The sequence below is a fragment of the Pocillopora damicornis genome, chromosome 1 (genome assembly GCF_964200805.1).
Source record: "Pocillopora damicornis chromosome 1, jaPocDami1.2, whole genome shotgun sequence".
Lineage (NCBI taxonomy): Eukaryota > Metazoa > Cnidaria > Anthozoa > Scleractinia > Pocilloporidae > Pocillopora > Pocillopora damicornis.
In genome coordinates this window covers 22,986,492-23,004,411 of record NC_142670.1, presented here as the reverse complement: position 1 = coordinate 23,004,411, position 17,920 = coordinate 22,986,492, and the positions used below count along the sequence as shown (strand labels likewise).

Genomic DNA, 17,920 nt, shown 5'->3' with positions numbered 1-17,920 from the left:
AAGAAAAGACTTTCATCAACCTGTCGCGTAATTTTAGCTTGAAACTTGCTCTGGCCTCGAGGATGTCTTCCAGCAAATACTGACGATTCGTGTTGGAATTTATCTATATAGGTTTCTACGGCTCAATTTCGCGCGAAAGCCACAATAAGCATAATTTACAGACGTCAAGCACACGCAATACAAATGAATTGCTCGAACCTCAAAGGCATCAGAGCTACAATACAAATTCAAGTTGACAGTGAGGACAAACAGATCAAACAAAATGCGATGTAAATTTGCATCGTTCCGCCAAATACTTAAAATTTATCGCTAAATATCTTTTAGCTAGACAGTTCTTAATGAGTCGTCGCCAATGTAGTTCAAATTAACTATTATCGCTACAAAAATGTCAATTTTTTTTTTCGTCATACACAGTTTCTTGAATTTTGCCTACGTTTTTTAATATTACTCATAGTTTATTGAATTGTCTTCTGTCTTGTCTCAAGCAACGTTAAATCAACACGTAATAATGACTCGAAATTATTTCAAAAGTTCCTATTCCTGTAAAATCGTTCGCTCTTCTTCCCACGGCTTCGTCACCACAAGTTAGACAAAGAGCACAACTCTTTCCGTCCGTATGAGAAAATCATCCCGACAATTTGTGCACAATGAAACATTTAGCCGGCATCACGCACTCTGTAGGAGTTTTAAATCATAGTTTAGGCGCACCTTTACGAGAATAAACAATACATTTTTCCCCTTTATTTAACATATCAAATGTTTGTTCAAGATGACAGACAAAGTGCATATCAGATGCTGTTTACGTCTTTCAATGAGACACCAAATGACTGAATTGCCTAATTCTTCGGTGGAAGTTGCTCGAATTTTCAAGGTACACTTAAAAATTGTTTAAGTTCTCAATAGGTGTGATATGCCAATGAAAAATAACTCAATAATTTCGAACTTCAATTTAATTAAAGAAATAAAACGTTGGAAAAACTGTATGATCCACACTTCTAATCCTCAAGTCTCTATTGTTTAAATTTCAATTGTATTAGTCTCGATGCACGAATGGTTTAATTTCTGAAATTGAAAACTGTCAAACAATCTTTAGAACTTATGCACGGACGACCTTTTTTCAACATTCGTTACATTTTTGTTTTGTATCTGAAGCGAAGAACTGTACATAAATTCAAGAAAAAGTTCCAGTAAAGAATAGTGAAATTGTTTCAAAGACAGCTTTCAAGACATGGGATTTTGCCAAGTTAAGAGGCTTGCATTTTTCAGGGAACTCATTTAGCGTCGCTCTTAAGGCCCTGTTTACTATTCGAGTTGTTATCAGATAGTTGTCTTTTGACTGTCGACTGGTCTCATTCGCGTTTTCAACGACATAAAGAATACTTTATTTAGGCAGGCGATAAATTAAATCGTGCTATTTTTGCAATTGTGTATGGACCAAACTGTTCAAATAAAGTTCATGTGGGCTTATTTTCCAACGATTACGATTCATCTCTCGTTAAATGTGTTTCATTGGCGCCTTGAAACGAAGTAAGTACGTGCATATGTAGAATGGAATTTACAATCAAGGAAATGCTAGACCAGAAATACAGAATATTGTGGTGAAACTTTCCTTTCCTTTCCTTAGTCTTTATCCTGAACCTTGCATCTTACACTTATCAAAGGATAAATTATGATTTGCCTGGTTTTTATTCAAGTATTTATGAAATAATCAGTTCGGGAAGTTGAACGCTGACTGCCATAGCAATAATGCTTCCGTTGAAGGAAAACCACTCATTGATAACAACTCAAGGTCACTCGAAAATGGCATTACATTCGACGTTTTATAATCGATAACAGAATCCTTGGAATCGTTTAACCATCACGGAAACATTACAGCATTGAGGTTCTTAAAATCATGTAAGAACATTAAGCAGCAGGCTTGTAGAACATCAAGGCGGCAAAACATTCACTAAATTTTATTCGTGCCTTGAATTATGCATTGCCTCCATTTCATTTTTACGGTCTTCTTAAGAACAGGAATTTATGAAGAAACGGTTTCTATGGTTTTTTCTCCTTATAACTTTACTTTTACAGTGCTGTTTTGTAAACAAATAATAGAAAAAAAAGGAAAAAGAAGAAAAAAGAAAAATTATATGTTCCGCGTAACTTAACCAGCCCACTGAGGAGAATACGGGAACATGGAGAAAAATTAATACTACCTTCATTTGCGGATTTTTGCCTATCTGACTCACTCACTCAATCACTCATGCCCATTATGCCGTGTGGCACATAGGGCAGCTTTGCCTATCTGAGAACATAGGTATTTAGGACAATTTTCCATGTCTCAATTCCGTGCTCAGAGATTTCCTTATTATTTCAGCTGAGACATCTATTCAAGTTCGATAAAGAAGGTTAACACATAAAATACTTAGGGAAAAGACAAATTTAACTAATGTTTTTAATTGCTTTGTTTTGTTTCTTTTATGTCGCTGTTACCGCTGTTATATCTTAAAATCCTAATTTTTGGTATAATAAGGCCCTAGATAATTAACTCTAGCCCCGAATCCCTCCCAAAAACGTTAAAAACAACAATGAAACGAGAACAAAAATTGGTAGCATCGATGAACACTTGTCTTTTGTGAAGACACAAGATTTCTAGAGAGCATTTTCGTGTGTTTTGTTCTCCTGAACTATATTATTTTAAGGAAGACAGAGCAAAAGCTGTTAATAAAAGCTTTTTCCGCAGATTTTTTTTCATGATCGCTAAGTCATGAAAAAGATATTCATTTTCCTCTATAAACCTTTTTTCGCTTTCTTCATTATACAGGTCCTTGAAAATTCAAAGTTTCATATTCGAGTTTACATGATCGTCTTTGGTTATTTAGACTGCTAATCATAGAAAGAGGAAATTTATGCTAATTTCCATTAAGACAAGCCATGGTTGTCGGTTTTTGACTTAGTCTTTGTTAGTTGCTGTTACCTTAACTCTTTTTGTATCAACAAGCTGGAGAAATATAAATAAGGTTGCTCTCATCCGTGAATCGAAGGATAAAACTTTCTTCGCCGTCTGCGACTCACCTTTTATATAATTTAATAACGCATTCTAGGCTACGATTATGAAAACTGAAACAAATTCCGTGCCTTCTTCGAGGTAACGGTTTTCTGTTTCTGCCCGCATGCATGGCATAAGTTTAAGTTGATCACCAGCCCTCATCAGTGGATTCAACTTCCAAAATCGACCTGTTTTTTGTGAACGCAACCGTTTTATGAAAAAATAAATTAAAGAAAAAAGCTTGCAGCCGTCGGTTCTATGTGGAAATTAAAGCAAATGACGGAAATGGATGTTATCCGCTTCGCTCGATGAAGAGAATTGGATCTCTTAAGAATAATTATTTATCTTTACATGTTAACATACGTATCAGACACCGAAATCAGTCCTTAGAACAATATTATAAAAATTTGGCGTGTGGATATCTCCCTCCACCAGGTGTTCTTAAACTACTTAAAACTCCCTTTATTCTCTTGGAATCTGACGACCGCCTTTTTGTATATCGTGTCTATAACAGACGTATCCTCTCTTGGTATAAACATATCTAAGAGGGCTATGACAACCTGTTTTCCTTGTTTTTCGATATTGTCTGTGGTCAAAAATTGCGTCTGTGAATAGTATTCTTTTTGGATTCTTTACCTTCCAATTCTGGAGAGGGGTTATGAAATAAATTGGGGCATTCTTAATCTCAACCACGTTGCGTTAAAATAATGATAAGGTTAACTAATATCAGAAGAAAACTTCGAGTCATTACTTTCCGATATTATTTATCAATTCTATGATGCACAACGGTAGTGGTGGTGGTCGTTTATGTAAATTTGTAAGCGCTTCCTATAGCATTTTATTGTCAAGGGAAATAAATGTCAAGGCTCAAAGCCAATATAACGTTCGAGCACACGAAAGACTCCCTGAAAAAAGCTAACTTTTTGGAAATTGATTGTGATTCCGCTTGCTGTACTGCATGGATACTGAGTAGTTAAAAATCTCCACTTTGTGATGATTTTGGCGCGAGTCTTATAAATTGCTGTTGTGGCGACTGGGTTTTACATCTAGTACTGCCGTTGACAAGTTGCGTTTTCTGCTCTCAGATTCTAAGTGTTTACGAGCGTTCAATCGAGTTTTTCCCCTTTTTTTTTGGGTTGTTTTTACTTCAGAAAGCGGAAATCTGCTGACATATATGAAAAATATCCATTTCTAGTCTTCTTTGGAGTGACCCATGGAAACTTCATGATCAGATCAGGGTATAAGTGATGTGGTCCATTGAGCTCAGACTGAGAGAATATGTAAAAACCATTTAAGCTTATTGAACACCAAGTGTCAGTGAAAACATAACTGTAAAAACTCTCTAAAAATGAATTTTTGTCCAGATATTAGTATTAAGACAGTTGTACAGACACCAGTTATGTATCTCTACTGTTCTCTAGCAGTTTAAGGACGACATTAATCCTGATGGAACATAACTCACAAGTACTCTAGAATCACTAGTGACTGTCTGGTACAAAATTATTAAGTTAAAATATTTTCCATTCTCATTCTCCTTGGATGTAAATTAGCAAAATAAATCTAAAATTTGTTCAAGGTCTAATTTCATCTCTCTATGGCCATGCATCAGTGCTAATCCATTCAGTCTATCCTGGACCATTGTATTTCTCAAATAAGTCTTCAGATTTCGGAGGGTTTAGATGGACCTTTCACAAGATGCCGATGAAATAGGAATGCTAATCAGGATTCGGAGAATAGTACATATATTCACATAAGTCCCCTTGTCAATTTGTTCCAGGGTGGCATCTATACTGTCAGGGATGTCTTCTCTTCTATCATTTTTCCCCTTCCACATTCTTTCCCACCACGAAATCTCTCCTGGTAAACCTGCATAATTAGGGATATCCTGTCTGCAATAGTTACAAAATTCCTTAACATTATCATTCCAAATGGGGTCAGTAGGCAACAAAATAGAAGGAATCACTGAAAATCCTTTGTAGTACACAAAAACAGCATCTTCAAATCTGCTTTCCAGTTGCATGAGAGCATGGTTAAGTAAGTCTGTTGTCAGACTGATCCTATAATAGTCTTCAGGGGTTGGGGTTGGTGCATTGTTTCTGTGAACTTGCCCCTGAATTATCCTGGCCATGCTTGGCTATACTGAAACACGTCTTGCTAGGGCAACACCTTCGTAGAGAGTACGGTGTCTATTATCAATGTCAGTTTGCATATCTCTTAAGGCAGATTTTAACAGAACAATTTCCTCGTTTGCTTTGAGAAGATCCATTGCTTTCTTTTGTAGCCTAACTGTGAGTAGTCTGGTTAAGTCTAAAATGTGTCTCACAAGAACAAGAGTAAAAAGAAAGGAAAATGTGATTGCATCAATTAAGGCTTGTGCATCATTTCTACTGTTTTGATTTCAGTTCTCATGGCTAGGAGTATTTCTGTTCATTGAAATGTCTTCAAGTGTAGCCACAACTGGGTGAAGAAGCTCCACAATTCGGTGCATACCATCAATGCTCTCAATCCACCTTGTTCGACACACATTTACTGGAACATAGTGGTGGCATCAGTACTCTAATCTTGCTGATCAAATTGCTGCTGTCGCTTCGGGAAATTGTCAAAAAATTCTGAGAGCTTTCTTACAACATCCATCATGTTTCTAACAAGTGGTAATTGGCATGTGTCAGCAACACACAAGTTAAGCATATGGTTCATACAATGAACGTAAATAGCCTTGTCATGTTCAGCCCTTATAAGTGATGAAGCTCCATTCAAGCGCCCAGCGCCTGCACCATCATAACACTGGCCACGACAGTCATCCATAGATAGTCCTCAATCACCTACAGCACCAATTATTAAATCTTTGATAGCTGCTCCTGATGCTCCATCCTCACAAAGTCAGAATTCCATAAATTCTTCTCTGACTGTTTTGTTCGAACGAAGAAATCTGATCACCACTGAAATATTTTCTATATTTGATATGTCAGCTACTTCATCAGACATAATAGAAAAAAATTTGCTATCCCTGATTTCCTGTGACAAATTATTCAGTATGATAGTACCCAGGGTTGTAATCATCTCATTTTGAATAACGTAAAGTGAATAAAATATCGTGCACTGCCCGACCCATTATGTTCGTTGAGTGCAGTGTGGATTCAAGACCTTTCATCCATCAGTTCGCGAAAAATTTTTTGTCAAATTATTACTCTTTTAGTTTAAAAGTAAGAAATATATTGGCATTAATTTTATGTTGCTATTTATATTAGTGTTTACCATAGTTCAGTCCATCCTCGCCGTGGCCAGAGGCTCCCAATGCTGTTTGCCCTTTGCCTACTTCTCAGCTCTTCCAAACTGAATTCTCTTTCCCCCAACTCTTTTTCAATTTCCAGCTATGAGATTAGTAGCAGGTTTTATTGCGACAATGTTCTTTACTCACGGCTTTTTTCTAACTGAGCGACCTTTTTTCAATTTACCCGTAAAAAAAACATATATTTATGTTTCTTTAGCGAGCTCAAAACCTTACCATCTTTCTTATTTTATTGTTACTCTTTGGGTATGTTCCAAATAACTTAAAATTAGCCCAAAAGGTTTAGGCATAAGGTGTTTTATGGTGGAGGAACTCAACTTCCCCTTTTATTGGAGGGTGTACGTTTCTATAGAAACTTTGGTGCTGCGTAGAGTGGTAGAGTATAACAGGGTAATTTAGCATTATCAACTGAGTTGATATCTTACCGTAAAGAGTTTTACAACTGACGTTTAGAGCGTCAGCCCTTCGTCAGAGTGAATAACGAAGCACTTACGCTCGAAACATCATCTTTAACTCTGTACGTTGGCCAATTTACGTTATGAACTCGGTTGATAATACTAAATTACCTAATTACCTCCCTTATTTTCCGCTGAGCATCATTTAGTTCTAGATATGAAATCATTATGCAGTCCATGGAAAACCTACGAGTACAACGGTAGTGACAAAGTATTCTCGGAAATCAATGAAAGCTATGTTTGCAAGTGTCAAGGGCAACAAATTGATCGTTAAAATTCAAAAAGGGCGAATGCTGGCTGAACTTTGACATATTCTTCAGAGGAATATAGAGATAGAAGTTGAATTTATAACTCGCTGGTTTCAGTCTCAAATATTCCATAAAATCGGAAGGCAACTAATGTATGAAATGGTTCAAGGGGAAAATGAAAATAGACGAGCATATATTCCAGATTCTTTATTTCATCTCTATATACCTGGGGTGCATATCGTAAAATCACACAAGTCATTTTTATGAATTCTCGCTTCCAAGCCAGGTCTTCACCAGGACAAGCATTATTTTGGTTCATTCTTAAATCGAAGAGAGGAACCTCACTAATGGAGAGTATTTTTTCCAGGTGTCATAATTACATGTATCCACATCGCTGAATCAAGTCGAAGATTTTTATAAATGAATATAATCAACAGATTTATACAGCGCCAAATCCACTAATCGTTCATGGTGTTCTACATTAAGATTATTGAAAAGCTGAAAGAAAGGGGGGAAAGGTAGAAATATATATATCTATGTATACGAATAAACTAATTTAAAAATTATGAGATAATTAAACATATTTATCATCCAAAAAAGTAAATAAATAAACAGGGTTATAATCTTGTTAAAAAAGATATGTTTTTAAACGTCTTTTAAAACTGTCAATTGAAGAACTAGATCTTCTTCCAAGTGGGATCGAGTTTCATAGTCCTGGTGCCGCCAAAGGAAACGTTCTCTCTCCACAAGTCTTTAGTCTCGCTTTCGGGGCCGCCAGAGGGTATTGAGAAGAGGACCTTAGTGTCCCTTTAGAGGTGCAATAATTAAGTAAGTCAGCTCAGTCAGCTTTGTAGATCAGTGAAAGAATTTTATAAACTACACAGTGACGGACAGGAAGCCAGTGAAAGTGATAATTCATTGTGTCGTGCAATTTTAAACTTATTACATGTAAAGAATTTGAATAGCAGGCGATAAGAAGGTTTGGCCTCTAGGAAAGTCAATTTATATTTTCTAAAGTGCGGCAAAGACACGCAAACCTCTGATTACTTAGACGTGCTATTTGTCTCAGGCTCATTGTCAGTTATAACTGAAGCAACCAGAGTAACAGATTACACCTTCTCTGTTACTGGTCACATACACACAAACAAGCCCGAAAAGTTTATTAAATTAGGTTTTAACTGGTCTTCATTTCGGGCCTCCTTCTGGTGTTGTTTAGTTTTTCGTTAGAATAGCTTGTATAAGAGCTTCTAGCATAGACAGCATTTAGATTTCAGCCATTTCACCCAACACGTTTTCCTACAAGATTCACCTGTTAAGGTATGATTTAATCAAAATAAGGAATACTATACTCCTACAATTTTAAACTATTTTATTAAACAACTTGTAATAATTCTTTCTCATGACCTACTCCTATAGGCAATACAATAATTGTCATTTAAAAACTTACCTAAGGCCACTATAAACTATAAATTTGCTCACTACTGACACCAAAGACTCATTATTGCCTCCAAATCTCCTCAAAATACACAATCTTTGAAGTATATCACAGTACGGAGCTATCTTTTGGTAGAGCTTCTTAGATAGCTGATCTTTTCCGACAAAAAAACACTACTCCTAACTGACTGAGCCCTTATATACATTCACAACGCATTTCAAAACGAGTATAAGCGATCCTCGCAGCTATGAACACTACTGAACTTGTTATTGAAATAAGACCTGAAAAAAACCTATTAGTTCATTAGTGTTCATAACTGCGAGGATCACTTATATTCGTTTCCTCACCGCAGTGCACATAGATGATTTTCATATGTTTACAGTCAGTATTTTAAAACATTCCGGAATTCGAAGCTTGCAACTCAACTGTTGTGGTAGAGCTACATCATAATTACCTAGCCTAATAGAATGTTCTAGTTTTCCATACTATGTCATCAGAAAGTTAGAGTATCAATGTAACAGTGACTAACAATTTTGCAATTCTAGAAATTATTTACAGTCTCTATTCACAACACACCTAAGCTGCTTTAGTTTCTAACGACCTGAGTAAACATCAAGAGTTCAAAAGGTTTAGTAATAAGCAAAAATACAATGCTCAAAGTTCTGCTAGAAACTTTCTCTGTGAAGCTCTTCGATTGGAATAGATATTAGAATTACTTTAATGGAAGCTCACTAATGCCCATAGTTGTTGACATTTGCTAAGGGGGGAGGGGCGGGGGGATTCTGTTCTAATGCTCGGATAAACAACAATTGTTCAGTCGACTCTGATGATAATTTCCACTGAGGTTACAGAAACGTCAGTCACTATTACTGACTACCGACTGTCACAACTTCTCAGGAGTACTCTTATTTGGAAGATCAAACTACGCGGTCCAAAGGTACTCGTGTTCAAACTACTCACTGTTTAACACAAACCATAAAAAGTGGATCATGTGAAATTCTTAAGGTCCTTGTTATCATTGATGTACATGTGCTTGCCAATAAATCGATTTGGGAATCCTATCACTGTGCAGAATGACTTGCTCATAGCATTCAGTATGTGCTGCAGTAGCGCGAGGCACATCTAGGTGGCTATTGTAGTTGGTATATAAAGTAGGATCCGCAGTCTTTCACTTTAATATTTTTTGATTTCTTGCAACAATCTCCACCTCTGGTAAAGCAGACCTTGGAGGAAACCTCACCATCTGCCAATGTGGGGTGACCACCTTCTAGCCAGCCTGAGAAGTCCGCACCACATCTCCGCTCCGGTACGCACTGGGTTGGCATTTTTGTTCCTGCATCTCCCACGAAACGATACCATTTCCCGAATGTTATGGATGATTCGTTGTCACATTTTTCTCCACCGTTGGAGTATACAGTCGCTTTGGTGATGGTATTTCTCGCGGCTGAGAGCGAAAATCGACAAACTGGAAGATTTAACACGGGCCGATTTGGGACGTGTATAACCATATCTTCTTTCGCTAAGAAAAAAAGTCAATAGCTGAGAATTTTCTTAAAAGAAAGTTACGCCCATTGTCTGTTTCTGTAATGGTTCAACGCATTTTTTTATCTTGAGCCTTATGGCCCACGCGCTTTACGACTTTTTTTTCGTGGATTGTGAAACCTATAGTTTCATTCTATAAAAAAAGTCGACTTTTCTTCTCATTAAAGGTCTATTGTGTCTATATGATAAACAAAATAATACATGGTTGCTTGCAGATATGGAACTTCTCTTCTCGTGTTCAACTCGATACCAAGAAATATAATAAACAACAGTTTATATTCTCTTGCTTTATATCTTACTCGTTCGCTGATCTCACTCTTGAGATAGCGAGTTGAAGACTCGAAGAGAAATTCCATATCAACGCGAACCAATGCATCATTCTCTACTTATTGAATGAGGACGAAATGGCTGAGTTTGTCATACAGCCTCAATGCAAAATCCGTGAATTTCAACGAATTTCAATGCGTGTCTGTGGCTGGATCGCTCAGTGATTGGTTTTCAAGCAGCCCTGCAATCATCGACTGCTGACCACAGAAAAGGTTGTTTATGAATGTAGAGTCATTAAACTTAATTATAAATTTTCCCGCAAAAATTACTTAGGGCTAGAATTATTTGACTGTCCAAAAGTTTGCTGTGTCGTTTTGGAATTGTAGTGTAGTAAGTAGTTTTTCTTCGAACTGAGTATGAACTTCGTTGGGAGCCGATTACTGCTTAAACGATAGAGAACCTTTTTCCGTGTTTACTTACTCTCGTCTAAACACGAGATGAGGTTGGAAGAATTTGAGAAAGTTATGCAAACCCGACACGCAGTCGAGGGTTTGCATAACTTTCAAGAAATTTTCCAACCTCCCGCGAGTGTTTAAATGAGACAATGTAAACACCGGAAAAAGTACCCTATGTACTATAAGCATTTATCACATAAACTGTGGTGTTATACAAAGATTTCCGGCCCTGAGAAAAGCTGTAACAACACACGTGAAAAAATGTCGTATTTTCTAACGTGGGTTGATATAGCCAATCAGCTGCTGATACGTCATTCGCCTTTGGCGCCACTCGGTCAGGTTGATGAACGGCAAAGCCCCCACGATTCTCAATACAAGTTGTTTGTTGGAGCTTTCGCGAATTATGGCGGCTAAAACACTAAAAAATCGTTATCGCTGATAGAGAATGAGGTTCAAACTTTCCTAGAAGGGGAAAAAAACCAATACGCTAAAAGAAAAACCGAAAGTTGCGTATTCAGTGGCTTTGGTGTTAGCATTTCTCTCGGTTTAGAATGAAAATCGACAACTGGAAGATTTGCCACTGGCCGACTTTGAAAGACTTCTTCTGTCGGTAAGGACAAAGTCAATAAATGAGAATTTTGTAAATTGAAAATTACGACCATTGTTGTTTTTGTAATCATGATTCAACGCTTTTTTCCATCTTAAGAGTTAGCGTCAACGCACTCTACAATTGTTATTAGAGGATTGTAGATTCTAGTAGAGGCATAAATGGGGTGAGTTTGGTCCGTCATTTCTCTCAAACAAGCGCGGTGACCTGCCCTTCTTTTTACATTTTTCGGAACGGCCATTGGTAGGGAACATTTAAAGAAAAAAAAATTTGAAAATTGTCAAAAATTTCTGAGGAATCACCGTGATATGTCAAATCTTAACCGCGGTCGACGTTGATTCTAGCCAATCAGATGATCCTGTTTGATTGCTTTCAATCCTTTCGAGACACAGCCTTATATAATTATTAAATTTATAAGAACAATCATGCATCATCAAGAAAAAATAATGAATATCGTCATTTTTTTCTCTTGGTGGACAAAAGCAATGCACATCAAGTCCACAAATATGATATAAAAAAAATCCAATCTATCTTTCTTTTTCCTCAATGGTTCGGCGAAGGACGTTTCTAAGCGATTTAAAGGCACTAAAAGCTAACGTGATTTGTTTCATGGCCAAACAAGAATAGCCATTCACTCAAAAATATCTACAGCGAGTTCAGCTAGTACCAGCGTTACAAATTTTTTAAGGCACGCATTAAAAGAGACTAACCTTTACAAGTCAAACCATCCCCAATGTATTCAGGATTACAGGCACAGCTGTAGGAGCCCTGGGTATTACTGCAGGAGGCGTGCTCATCACAGATGTTCACTTTCGAACACTCGTCGATGTCTGATGAGGATCAAGCGCACCACGTCACAACCCATAATTGTATGTTACGATGAAAAATGTTTTGGTGTATCAAGACATAAAGAAAGACATAAAGATACTGCAAGCTATTCTCAAATGATGTAGGACAAAATCAAATAATACACCATTTCTGATGAGGAGTGAATCATGTAGGACTTCATTTTAGGATAAATGTTATACTACTTCTGGCACCATAATTTGAGTTAAAAGGACGTTCTAGATTACTCTCCGCTTCGAATAGCTGGGATTGAAGGAAACCTATTAAAATCACCTGAGCAAGTTTGTCCATTTCCAGAGTATCCAATGTGGCATGTACATAAATGTGATCCAATGGTGTTGGTACAGTTAGTATTCACATGACAAGAAAGATTTCTTGCACATTCGTCAATATCTGAGAAATGACAGGCTTTCAATCACGATTCTTGGAGTATGATACATGTATAAACTTCCTTATTTTGAACATTGAGTGCGATAGTTGTTGTTAAAGAGTTGTTGGTCGCTATGTTTTATTAAAGAGAAAGCTGGTCAACGAAGATGCTCAGCATTGTGTTCCCTTGCGTTTAAATGGGATTAGGGATTTTCATTTTCTGCCATTGGTCACGATTCTTGGAGTATGATACATGTATAAACTTCCTTATTTTGAACATTGAGTGCGATAGTTGTTGTTAAAGAGTTGTTGGTCGCTATGTTTTATTAAAGAGAAAGCTGGTCAACGAAGATGCTCAGCATTGTGTTCCCTTGCGTTTAAGTGGGATTAGGGATTTTCATTTTCTGCCATTGGTCAATAATGTCAGGCAAGGTTAACTGCTTTATCAAAACAAACAAACACACCCAAACTAAAATTTCACGTCATAGTCATAACGAGTCAATTACAATCTAAAGGCCTTTACCTGTGCAGTTCCGTCCATCTCCGTTAAATCCAAATAAACAGGTGCACACAAAGGATCCATTTGTGTTTTGACAAGTAGCGTTCAGGTGACAATCGTGGGTATTTTTGTGGCATTCATCAATATCTAAAAAAATGGGAAAGAAAACAAAAATTCTACAACGGTAGTGGTTACACGAGTGAGATATACATTCGCTTTTTAAAGTCTTATGAGGTGAAAAAGCATTAGTTAGTTATTATTGTGACAAATCAATTGTTAATTTAGATTAAACCAAAACTTCCACTACAGTGGAATTTCTCTCTAGGCACCATTTCACACTGAAGCCAGATATCAGTCGTCAAAGATCAGCCTTGGTAACCTTCTTTAAGATACGCATTCGACGGCCAAACGTGATATATAAATAGGGGTGGTTTGTCTAGGAAATACTTTGTTCTTATCAGCACATTCTGCAATTAACCTTTTTCGCAATGTTCTCCTTCGAATCCAGGAGGGCATAAGCATCGATATCCCTTGATTGTGAAACCAGACTGACAAGTTGCATTATTTCGACACAGTGGGTTTTTACCGCAGGCGTTCTGAAAGGAAAACAAAATAAAAGAAGAAATATGGATGTAATGAATGATTGATAGATAAATGACCGAACTGAAGTTTTGATAATTAATGGTTGTTTTTCACGATTCATCGAAAAGCGTAGAGTTGCTGAATTTAATCTATACTTTATATTTTACCTTTGAGCCACGATAATAAAAATCAGCATCAGTCATCAGGTCAGTATCATTTTCAAGATGAGTGGCGTTATTCAGTTCACAGACATAATCGATTACTCCATTCTCGGGATCTTTTTTGAAGTTAACACTGACGCAGTTGTCGTTCATGTAGCAGAAACGCTCACAGTGATACAAGTCTTTGACGTATTTGGTTTCAATTTCATGGTTTACCAAACGTTTTTTAGCAAAGAAGAAGTAATCTGGAAACAGCATTGTGCGATCTCGCTCTGAAATGAAGCAATCAAAATATAATTAGAGAACAATTTTTCTTATCAGACATAAATTAACTCACGATTCGAGGTTTCAAGCTTAAAAAATTACACGTGAACAAAGAACTGTGATCTCAATCAAACCACGACTACGGGAAAATGGAGAAAAATTAATACTACCTACCAATCAAACCACAGCACGCGATTTTAACTTTTGATAGATAAGCTAAGTTCACGGACGAATATACAACAAGAAAAATGTAACTATTCTTTATCGTATGTCAACACTGTTCTCTTGTGAAAATAATTTCTCTGAGATGGTTAAGAGCGGTAAAAATGTGCTTCCGTACGATGCATAAAGTTCAAATTCCTGCCTAATAAATCACATAGAAATTTAATATAACATAGTGCCTGCTTTAATGTTATTGGGAGAGGAGAAATGGGGATGTAACAATTTTAAAGGAAGTAATTAGTATTTGCCGAAGTTTTTGGTCGTTTTGCATCTAACATCCAATTTTCTGAATAAGAAACAATAAAACATTGGTGTTAAATACCCTTTAATTTTTCAAAAATGAGTTCAAATCATGGGTGGATGTTAAATGTAGGTTTTCGACTTAGTCTTTGCAAATTGTAGTAACCTTAACTCATTTTTTATCAGCAAAAGAGAATAAAGGAGATATATAAATAAGGTTGTGCTCATAAGTGAATCGAAGGATAAAAAATGATTTGCCGTCTGCGACTCACCTTTTCCAAAAGTGAAGTTAATAAACAATGCATTCCAGGCTATGAACATGAAAAATGGAACAAATTGCATACCTTCTTCAAGGTAACAGTTTTCTGTTTCTACCACGCACGTATGGCTCAAGTTTTAAGTTGATCACCAGTTCCCATCAGTACTTTAAGCGTCCAAAATCGACCTGTTTTTATAAACGAAACCGTCTTACGAAAATAATTTTAAAAAAAGCTTGTAGCTGTCAGTTCTCCGTGGACATAAATGCAAATGACGCAAATGGATGTTATCCGCTTTGCTCGATGTTAACATACGTATTAGACAGTGAAATTAGTCCCGAGAACAACGTTGTAAAAATTTCGATTAATTTCTTGAGGAGGTCTTATTGACGGCGAAAAAACTCCAGGAAAAGCAGATACTTAGACGTTAAGTTCTTTTAAACTTTTTGATCAAAAAACTTTCAAAATTTAAAAGATCAAGCATATTTTCAGCATATTTACCAAGCATATTTTTCATTCATTCCCACCAAAAGATAAATACCCTGCCAAATTTATTGTATTATTAATTCTTGACGTATAGCAAATTTGGTAATAATAGACATTTAATTAACAGAAGAGTCGTGTTAGCGTTTCAAGCCCGCTTTAATTTGTTAGTTTTTGGAGTAAAAATACGCAGACGTGTTATTTTCATCAAACTTCGGCGCTCCTCAAATCTTCTGAAAGAATTGGTAATCAACCCTAATACAAAGCTCTTTAGCGTGCGGATATCTCCCTCCATTAGATGTTCTTAAACTGCCCATAGAAGAACAAATGTACAAGGATTAAAAATCTCCATTCAGAAATTTCGGTTCTAGACGTGAAGTGATAACGACTCGACCTCAACAAAAACTTCAGAAGAAATGATATATTCTTATTGAACGAGAAAGAAATACGATCTTAAATAAGTTGGCTGATTAACATTTACAAGCTGCTGATTATCGTCATTTTTTATGAAACAAAAATCCCGAAGATCGTTTAAACCCGTTATTTATCTATAAAGTTCAATAACCAAAGGTTCAAGGAGGATTCAAACATAAAGCTTCCAAACTATATCCGATCAATAATTCTTGCTAACATACCATAGAAACACCTGGTTTCAAGCCAAAACGATTATTAACTTTAGATATGAACTTCCTTGTTCCCTCTACAACATCACTGAACCATGGCAACAATTACGCAATTGTCATTACGATCACGATCATCATGGCGCTGCAAATATGACAATTTTGTTTTCGTCTTACGCAGTTTCTTGAAATTTGCATACGTTCTTTTAATATTGCTCATAGTTTATTGAATTATCTACTGTATTGTCTCAAGCAACGTTAAATCAACATGTAATAATGGCTCGATATTATTTTAAAAGTTCCTATTCTAATAAAATTGTTCCTTCTCTTCCCAGGGTTTCGTCGCCACAAGTTTTTCCGTTCGCATAGTAAAATCATCCCGACAATTTGTGCACGATGAAACATTTAGTCGGCTTCACGCACTCTGTGCGATTTTAAAACATAGTTTAGGCGCACTTTTACCAGAATAAACAATTTATTTTTTTCCCGTTATTCAACATAGTAAATGTTTTGTTCAAGATGACAGACAAGGCAGATACCAGAAGCTGTTTATGTCTTTTCATGAAACACAAAATGACTTCATTAATAAATTATCTTTTATATTTTACCAGCTTGCCTAATTCTTCGGTGGAAGTTGCTCGAATTTTCAAATTACACCAAAAATTGTTTAAGTCAGTGGGGGTTCAGGGTAATTTAGAGAAAAGTGTCTACCGTAAACCCACCCACACCGACAAATACCTCGCTTTCGATTCTCACCACCCTATTTGCCATAAAAAGTCTGTAGTCAAAACCTCACTCAGGAGGGCTGACTGTCTACCATCTTCTCTCGATTCGAAGGCTGAGGAGAGGAAATATGTTTCCAATGTCCTTAAGGCAAATGGCTATACAAAAACTTTTCTCCGTAGCTGCCAAAAACCAGTTACAAATAGTAACGCACTTGATGAAAGGGAACCAGCGACTGGTTTTGCTGTTATTCCTTACATACAGGGTGTGACTGAACCCATTAAGAGAATTTTGAATAGCCACAACGTTAAAGTTGCTCAAAAACCTTGTCAGACTTTGGGGCATATTTTCGCCAAACCTAAGGATCCTGTCACGAAAGAAAAACGAACTGACGCCATTTATTCTATTCCTTGCAATGACTGTGACAACGAATACATCGGACAGACCAAACGTCAGTTTGGTACACGGTTAAAAGAGCACCAAAAAGCGGTTTTTCTTTGCAAAAAGGAAAATTCAGCTTTATCGGAGCATACACGTCTAACCAACCATACAATTGGGTGGGATAACTCTAAAATTATCACCACTAATCGGCGTTACCACCAGCGCCTTTGTTTGGAGGCTTGGCATATTAACTCCGCCCACGCTCCTTTAAATCGTGACGATGGCGGTTTGCTTCCTAACGCCTATTTACACCTCGTCAGAAAAAAGGCCGCTAATAAGTGATCATATAAAAGGACCTTTTGTTGCAGCGTTTAGATCACCCCTGATGAAGGCACTAGACAGGAGTGTCGAAACGTTGGGTCTCTGAATTGTAACTTCTTCGGTTACATTCATTAAATCTGCAAACCAGTGTAGCATCAAACTATGTCTGATTGTAAGGTTTACTTTACGAAGCATCGTGTATGTTTAAGTCTTCATCCTGAACCTTGTATCTTACACTTAACGAAGGATAAATTATGATTTGCCTGGTTTTTAATCAAGCATTCATGAAATAATCAGTTCGGGAAGTCAAACGCTGACTACCATAGTAATACTACTTCCGCTGAAGGAAAACCATTCATTGATACCTCCTCAAGGCCACTCAAAAAATGGCATTACATTCGTCGTTCTATAATCGAAAACAGAATCCTCGGAGCTTTTTGGCCATCACGGGAACATTACAGCATTGAGGTTCTTAAAATCACGTAGGGACATTAAGCAGCAGGCTTGTAGAAAATGAAGGCAGAAAAACATTCAATAAATTTTATTCGCGCCTTGTATTATGCATTGCCTCTATTCCATTTTCTACGGGCTTCTTTAGTCAGGAATTTATGAAGAATCAATTT

General features: G+C 36.7%; 1 protein-coding gene and 1 pseudogene across 3 annotated transcripts in view; both read right to left on the bottom strand.

The window, feature by feature from the left end:
* The window catches only part of LOC149052834 (uromodulin-like), a 35,155-nt gene that overhangs the window by 2,162 nt on the left and 15,073 nt on the right, over positions 1 to 17,920 (bottom strand). Inside the window, exons 1-6 of one of the 3 annotated variants that reach the window (XM_089205774.1) lie at positions 14,785 to 14,854; positions 13,793 to 14,058; positions 13,522 to 13,639; positions 13,068 to 13,190; positions 12,449 to 12,568; positions 12,040 to 12,159 (exon numbers count right to left, since the gene is read on the bottom strand). In XM_089205774.1, the coding sequence (XP_089061900.1) occupies positions 12,040 to 12,159; positions 12,449 to 12,568; positions 13,068 to 13,190; positions 13,522 to 13,639; positions 13,793 to 14,058; positions 14,785 to 14,854 (817 nt within the window). Of the gene's footprint in view, positions 1 to 12,039; positions 12,160 to 12,448; positions 12,569 to 13,067; positions 13,191 to 13,521; positions 13,640 to 13,792; positions 14,059 to 14,784; positions 14,855 to 17,920 lie in introns of those variants that run through there. The other 2 variants (XM_089205771.1, XM_089205773.1) reach the window with 2 other exon arrangements.
* Positions 4,707 to 6,091, bottom strand: LOC149052835 (52 kDa repressor of the inhibitor of the protein kinase-like; annotated as a pseudogene).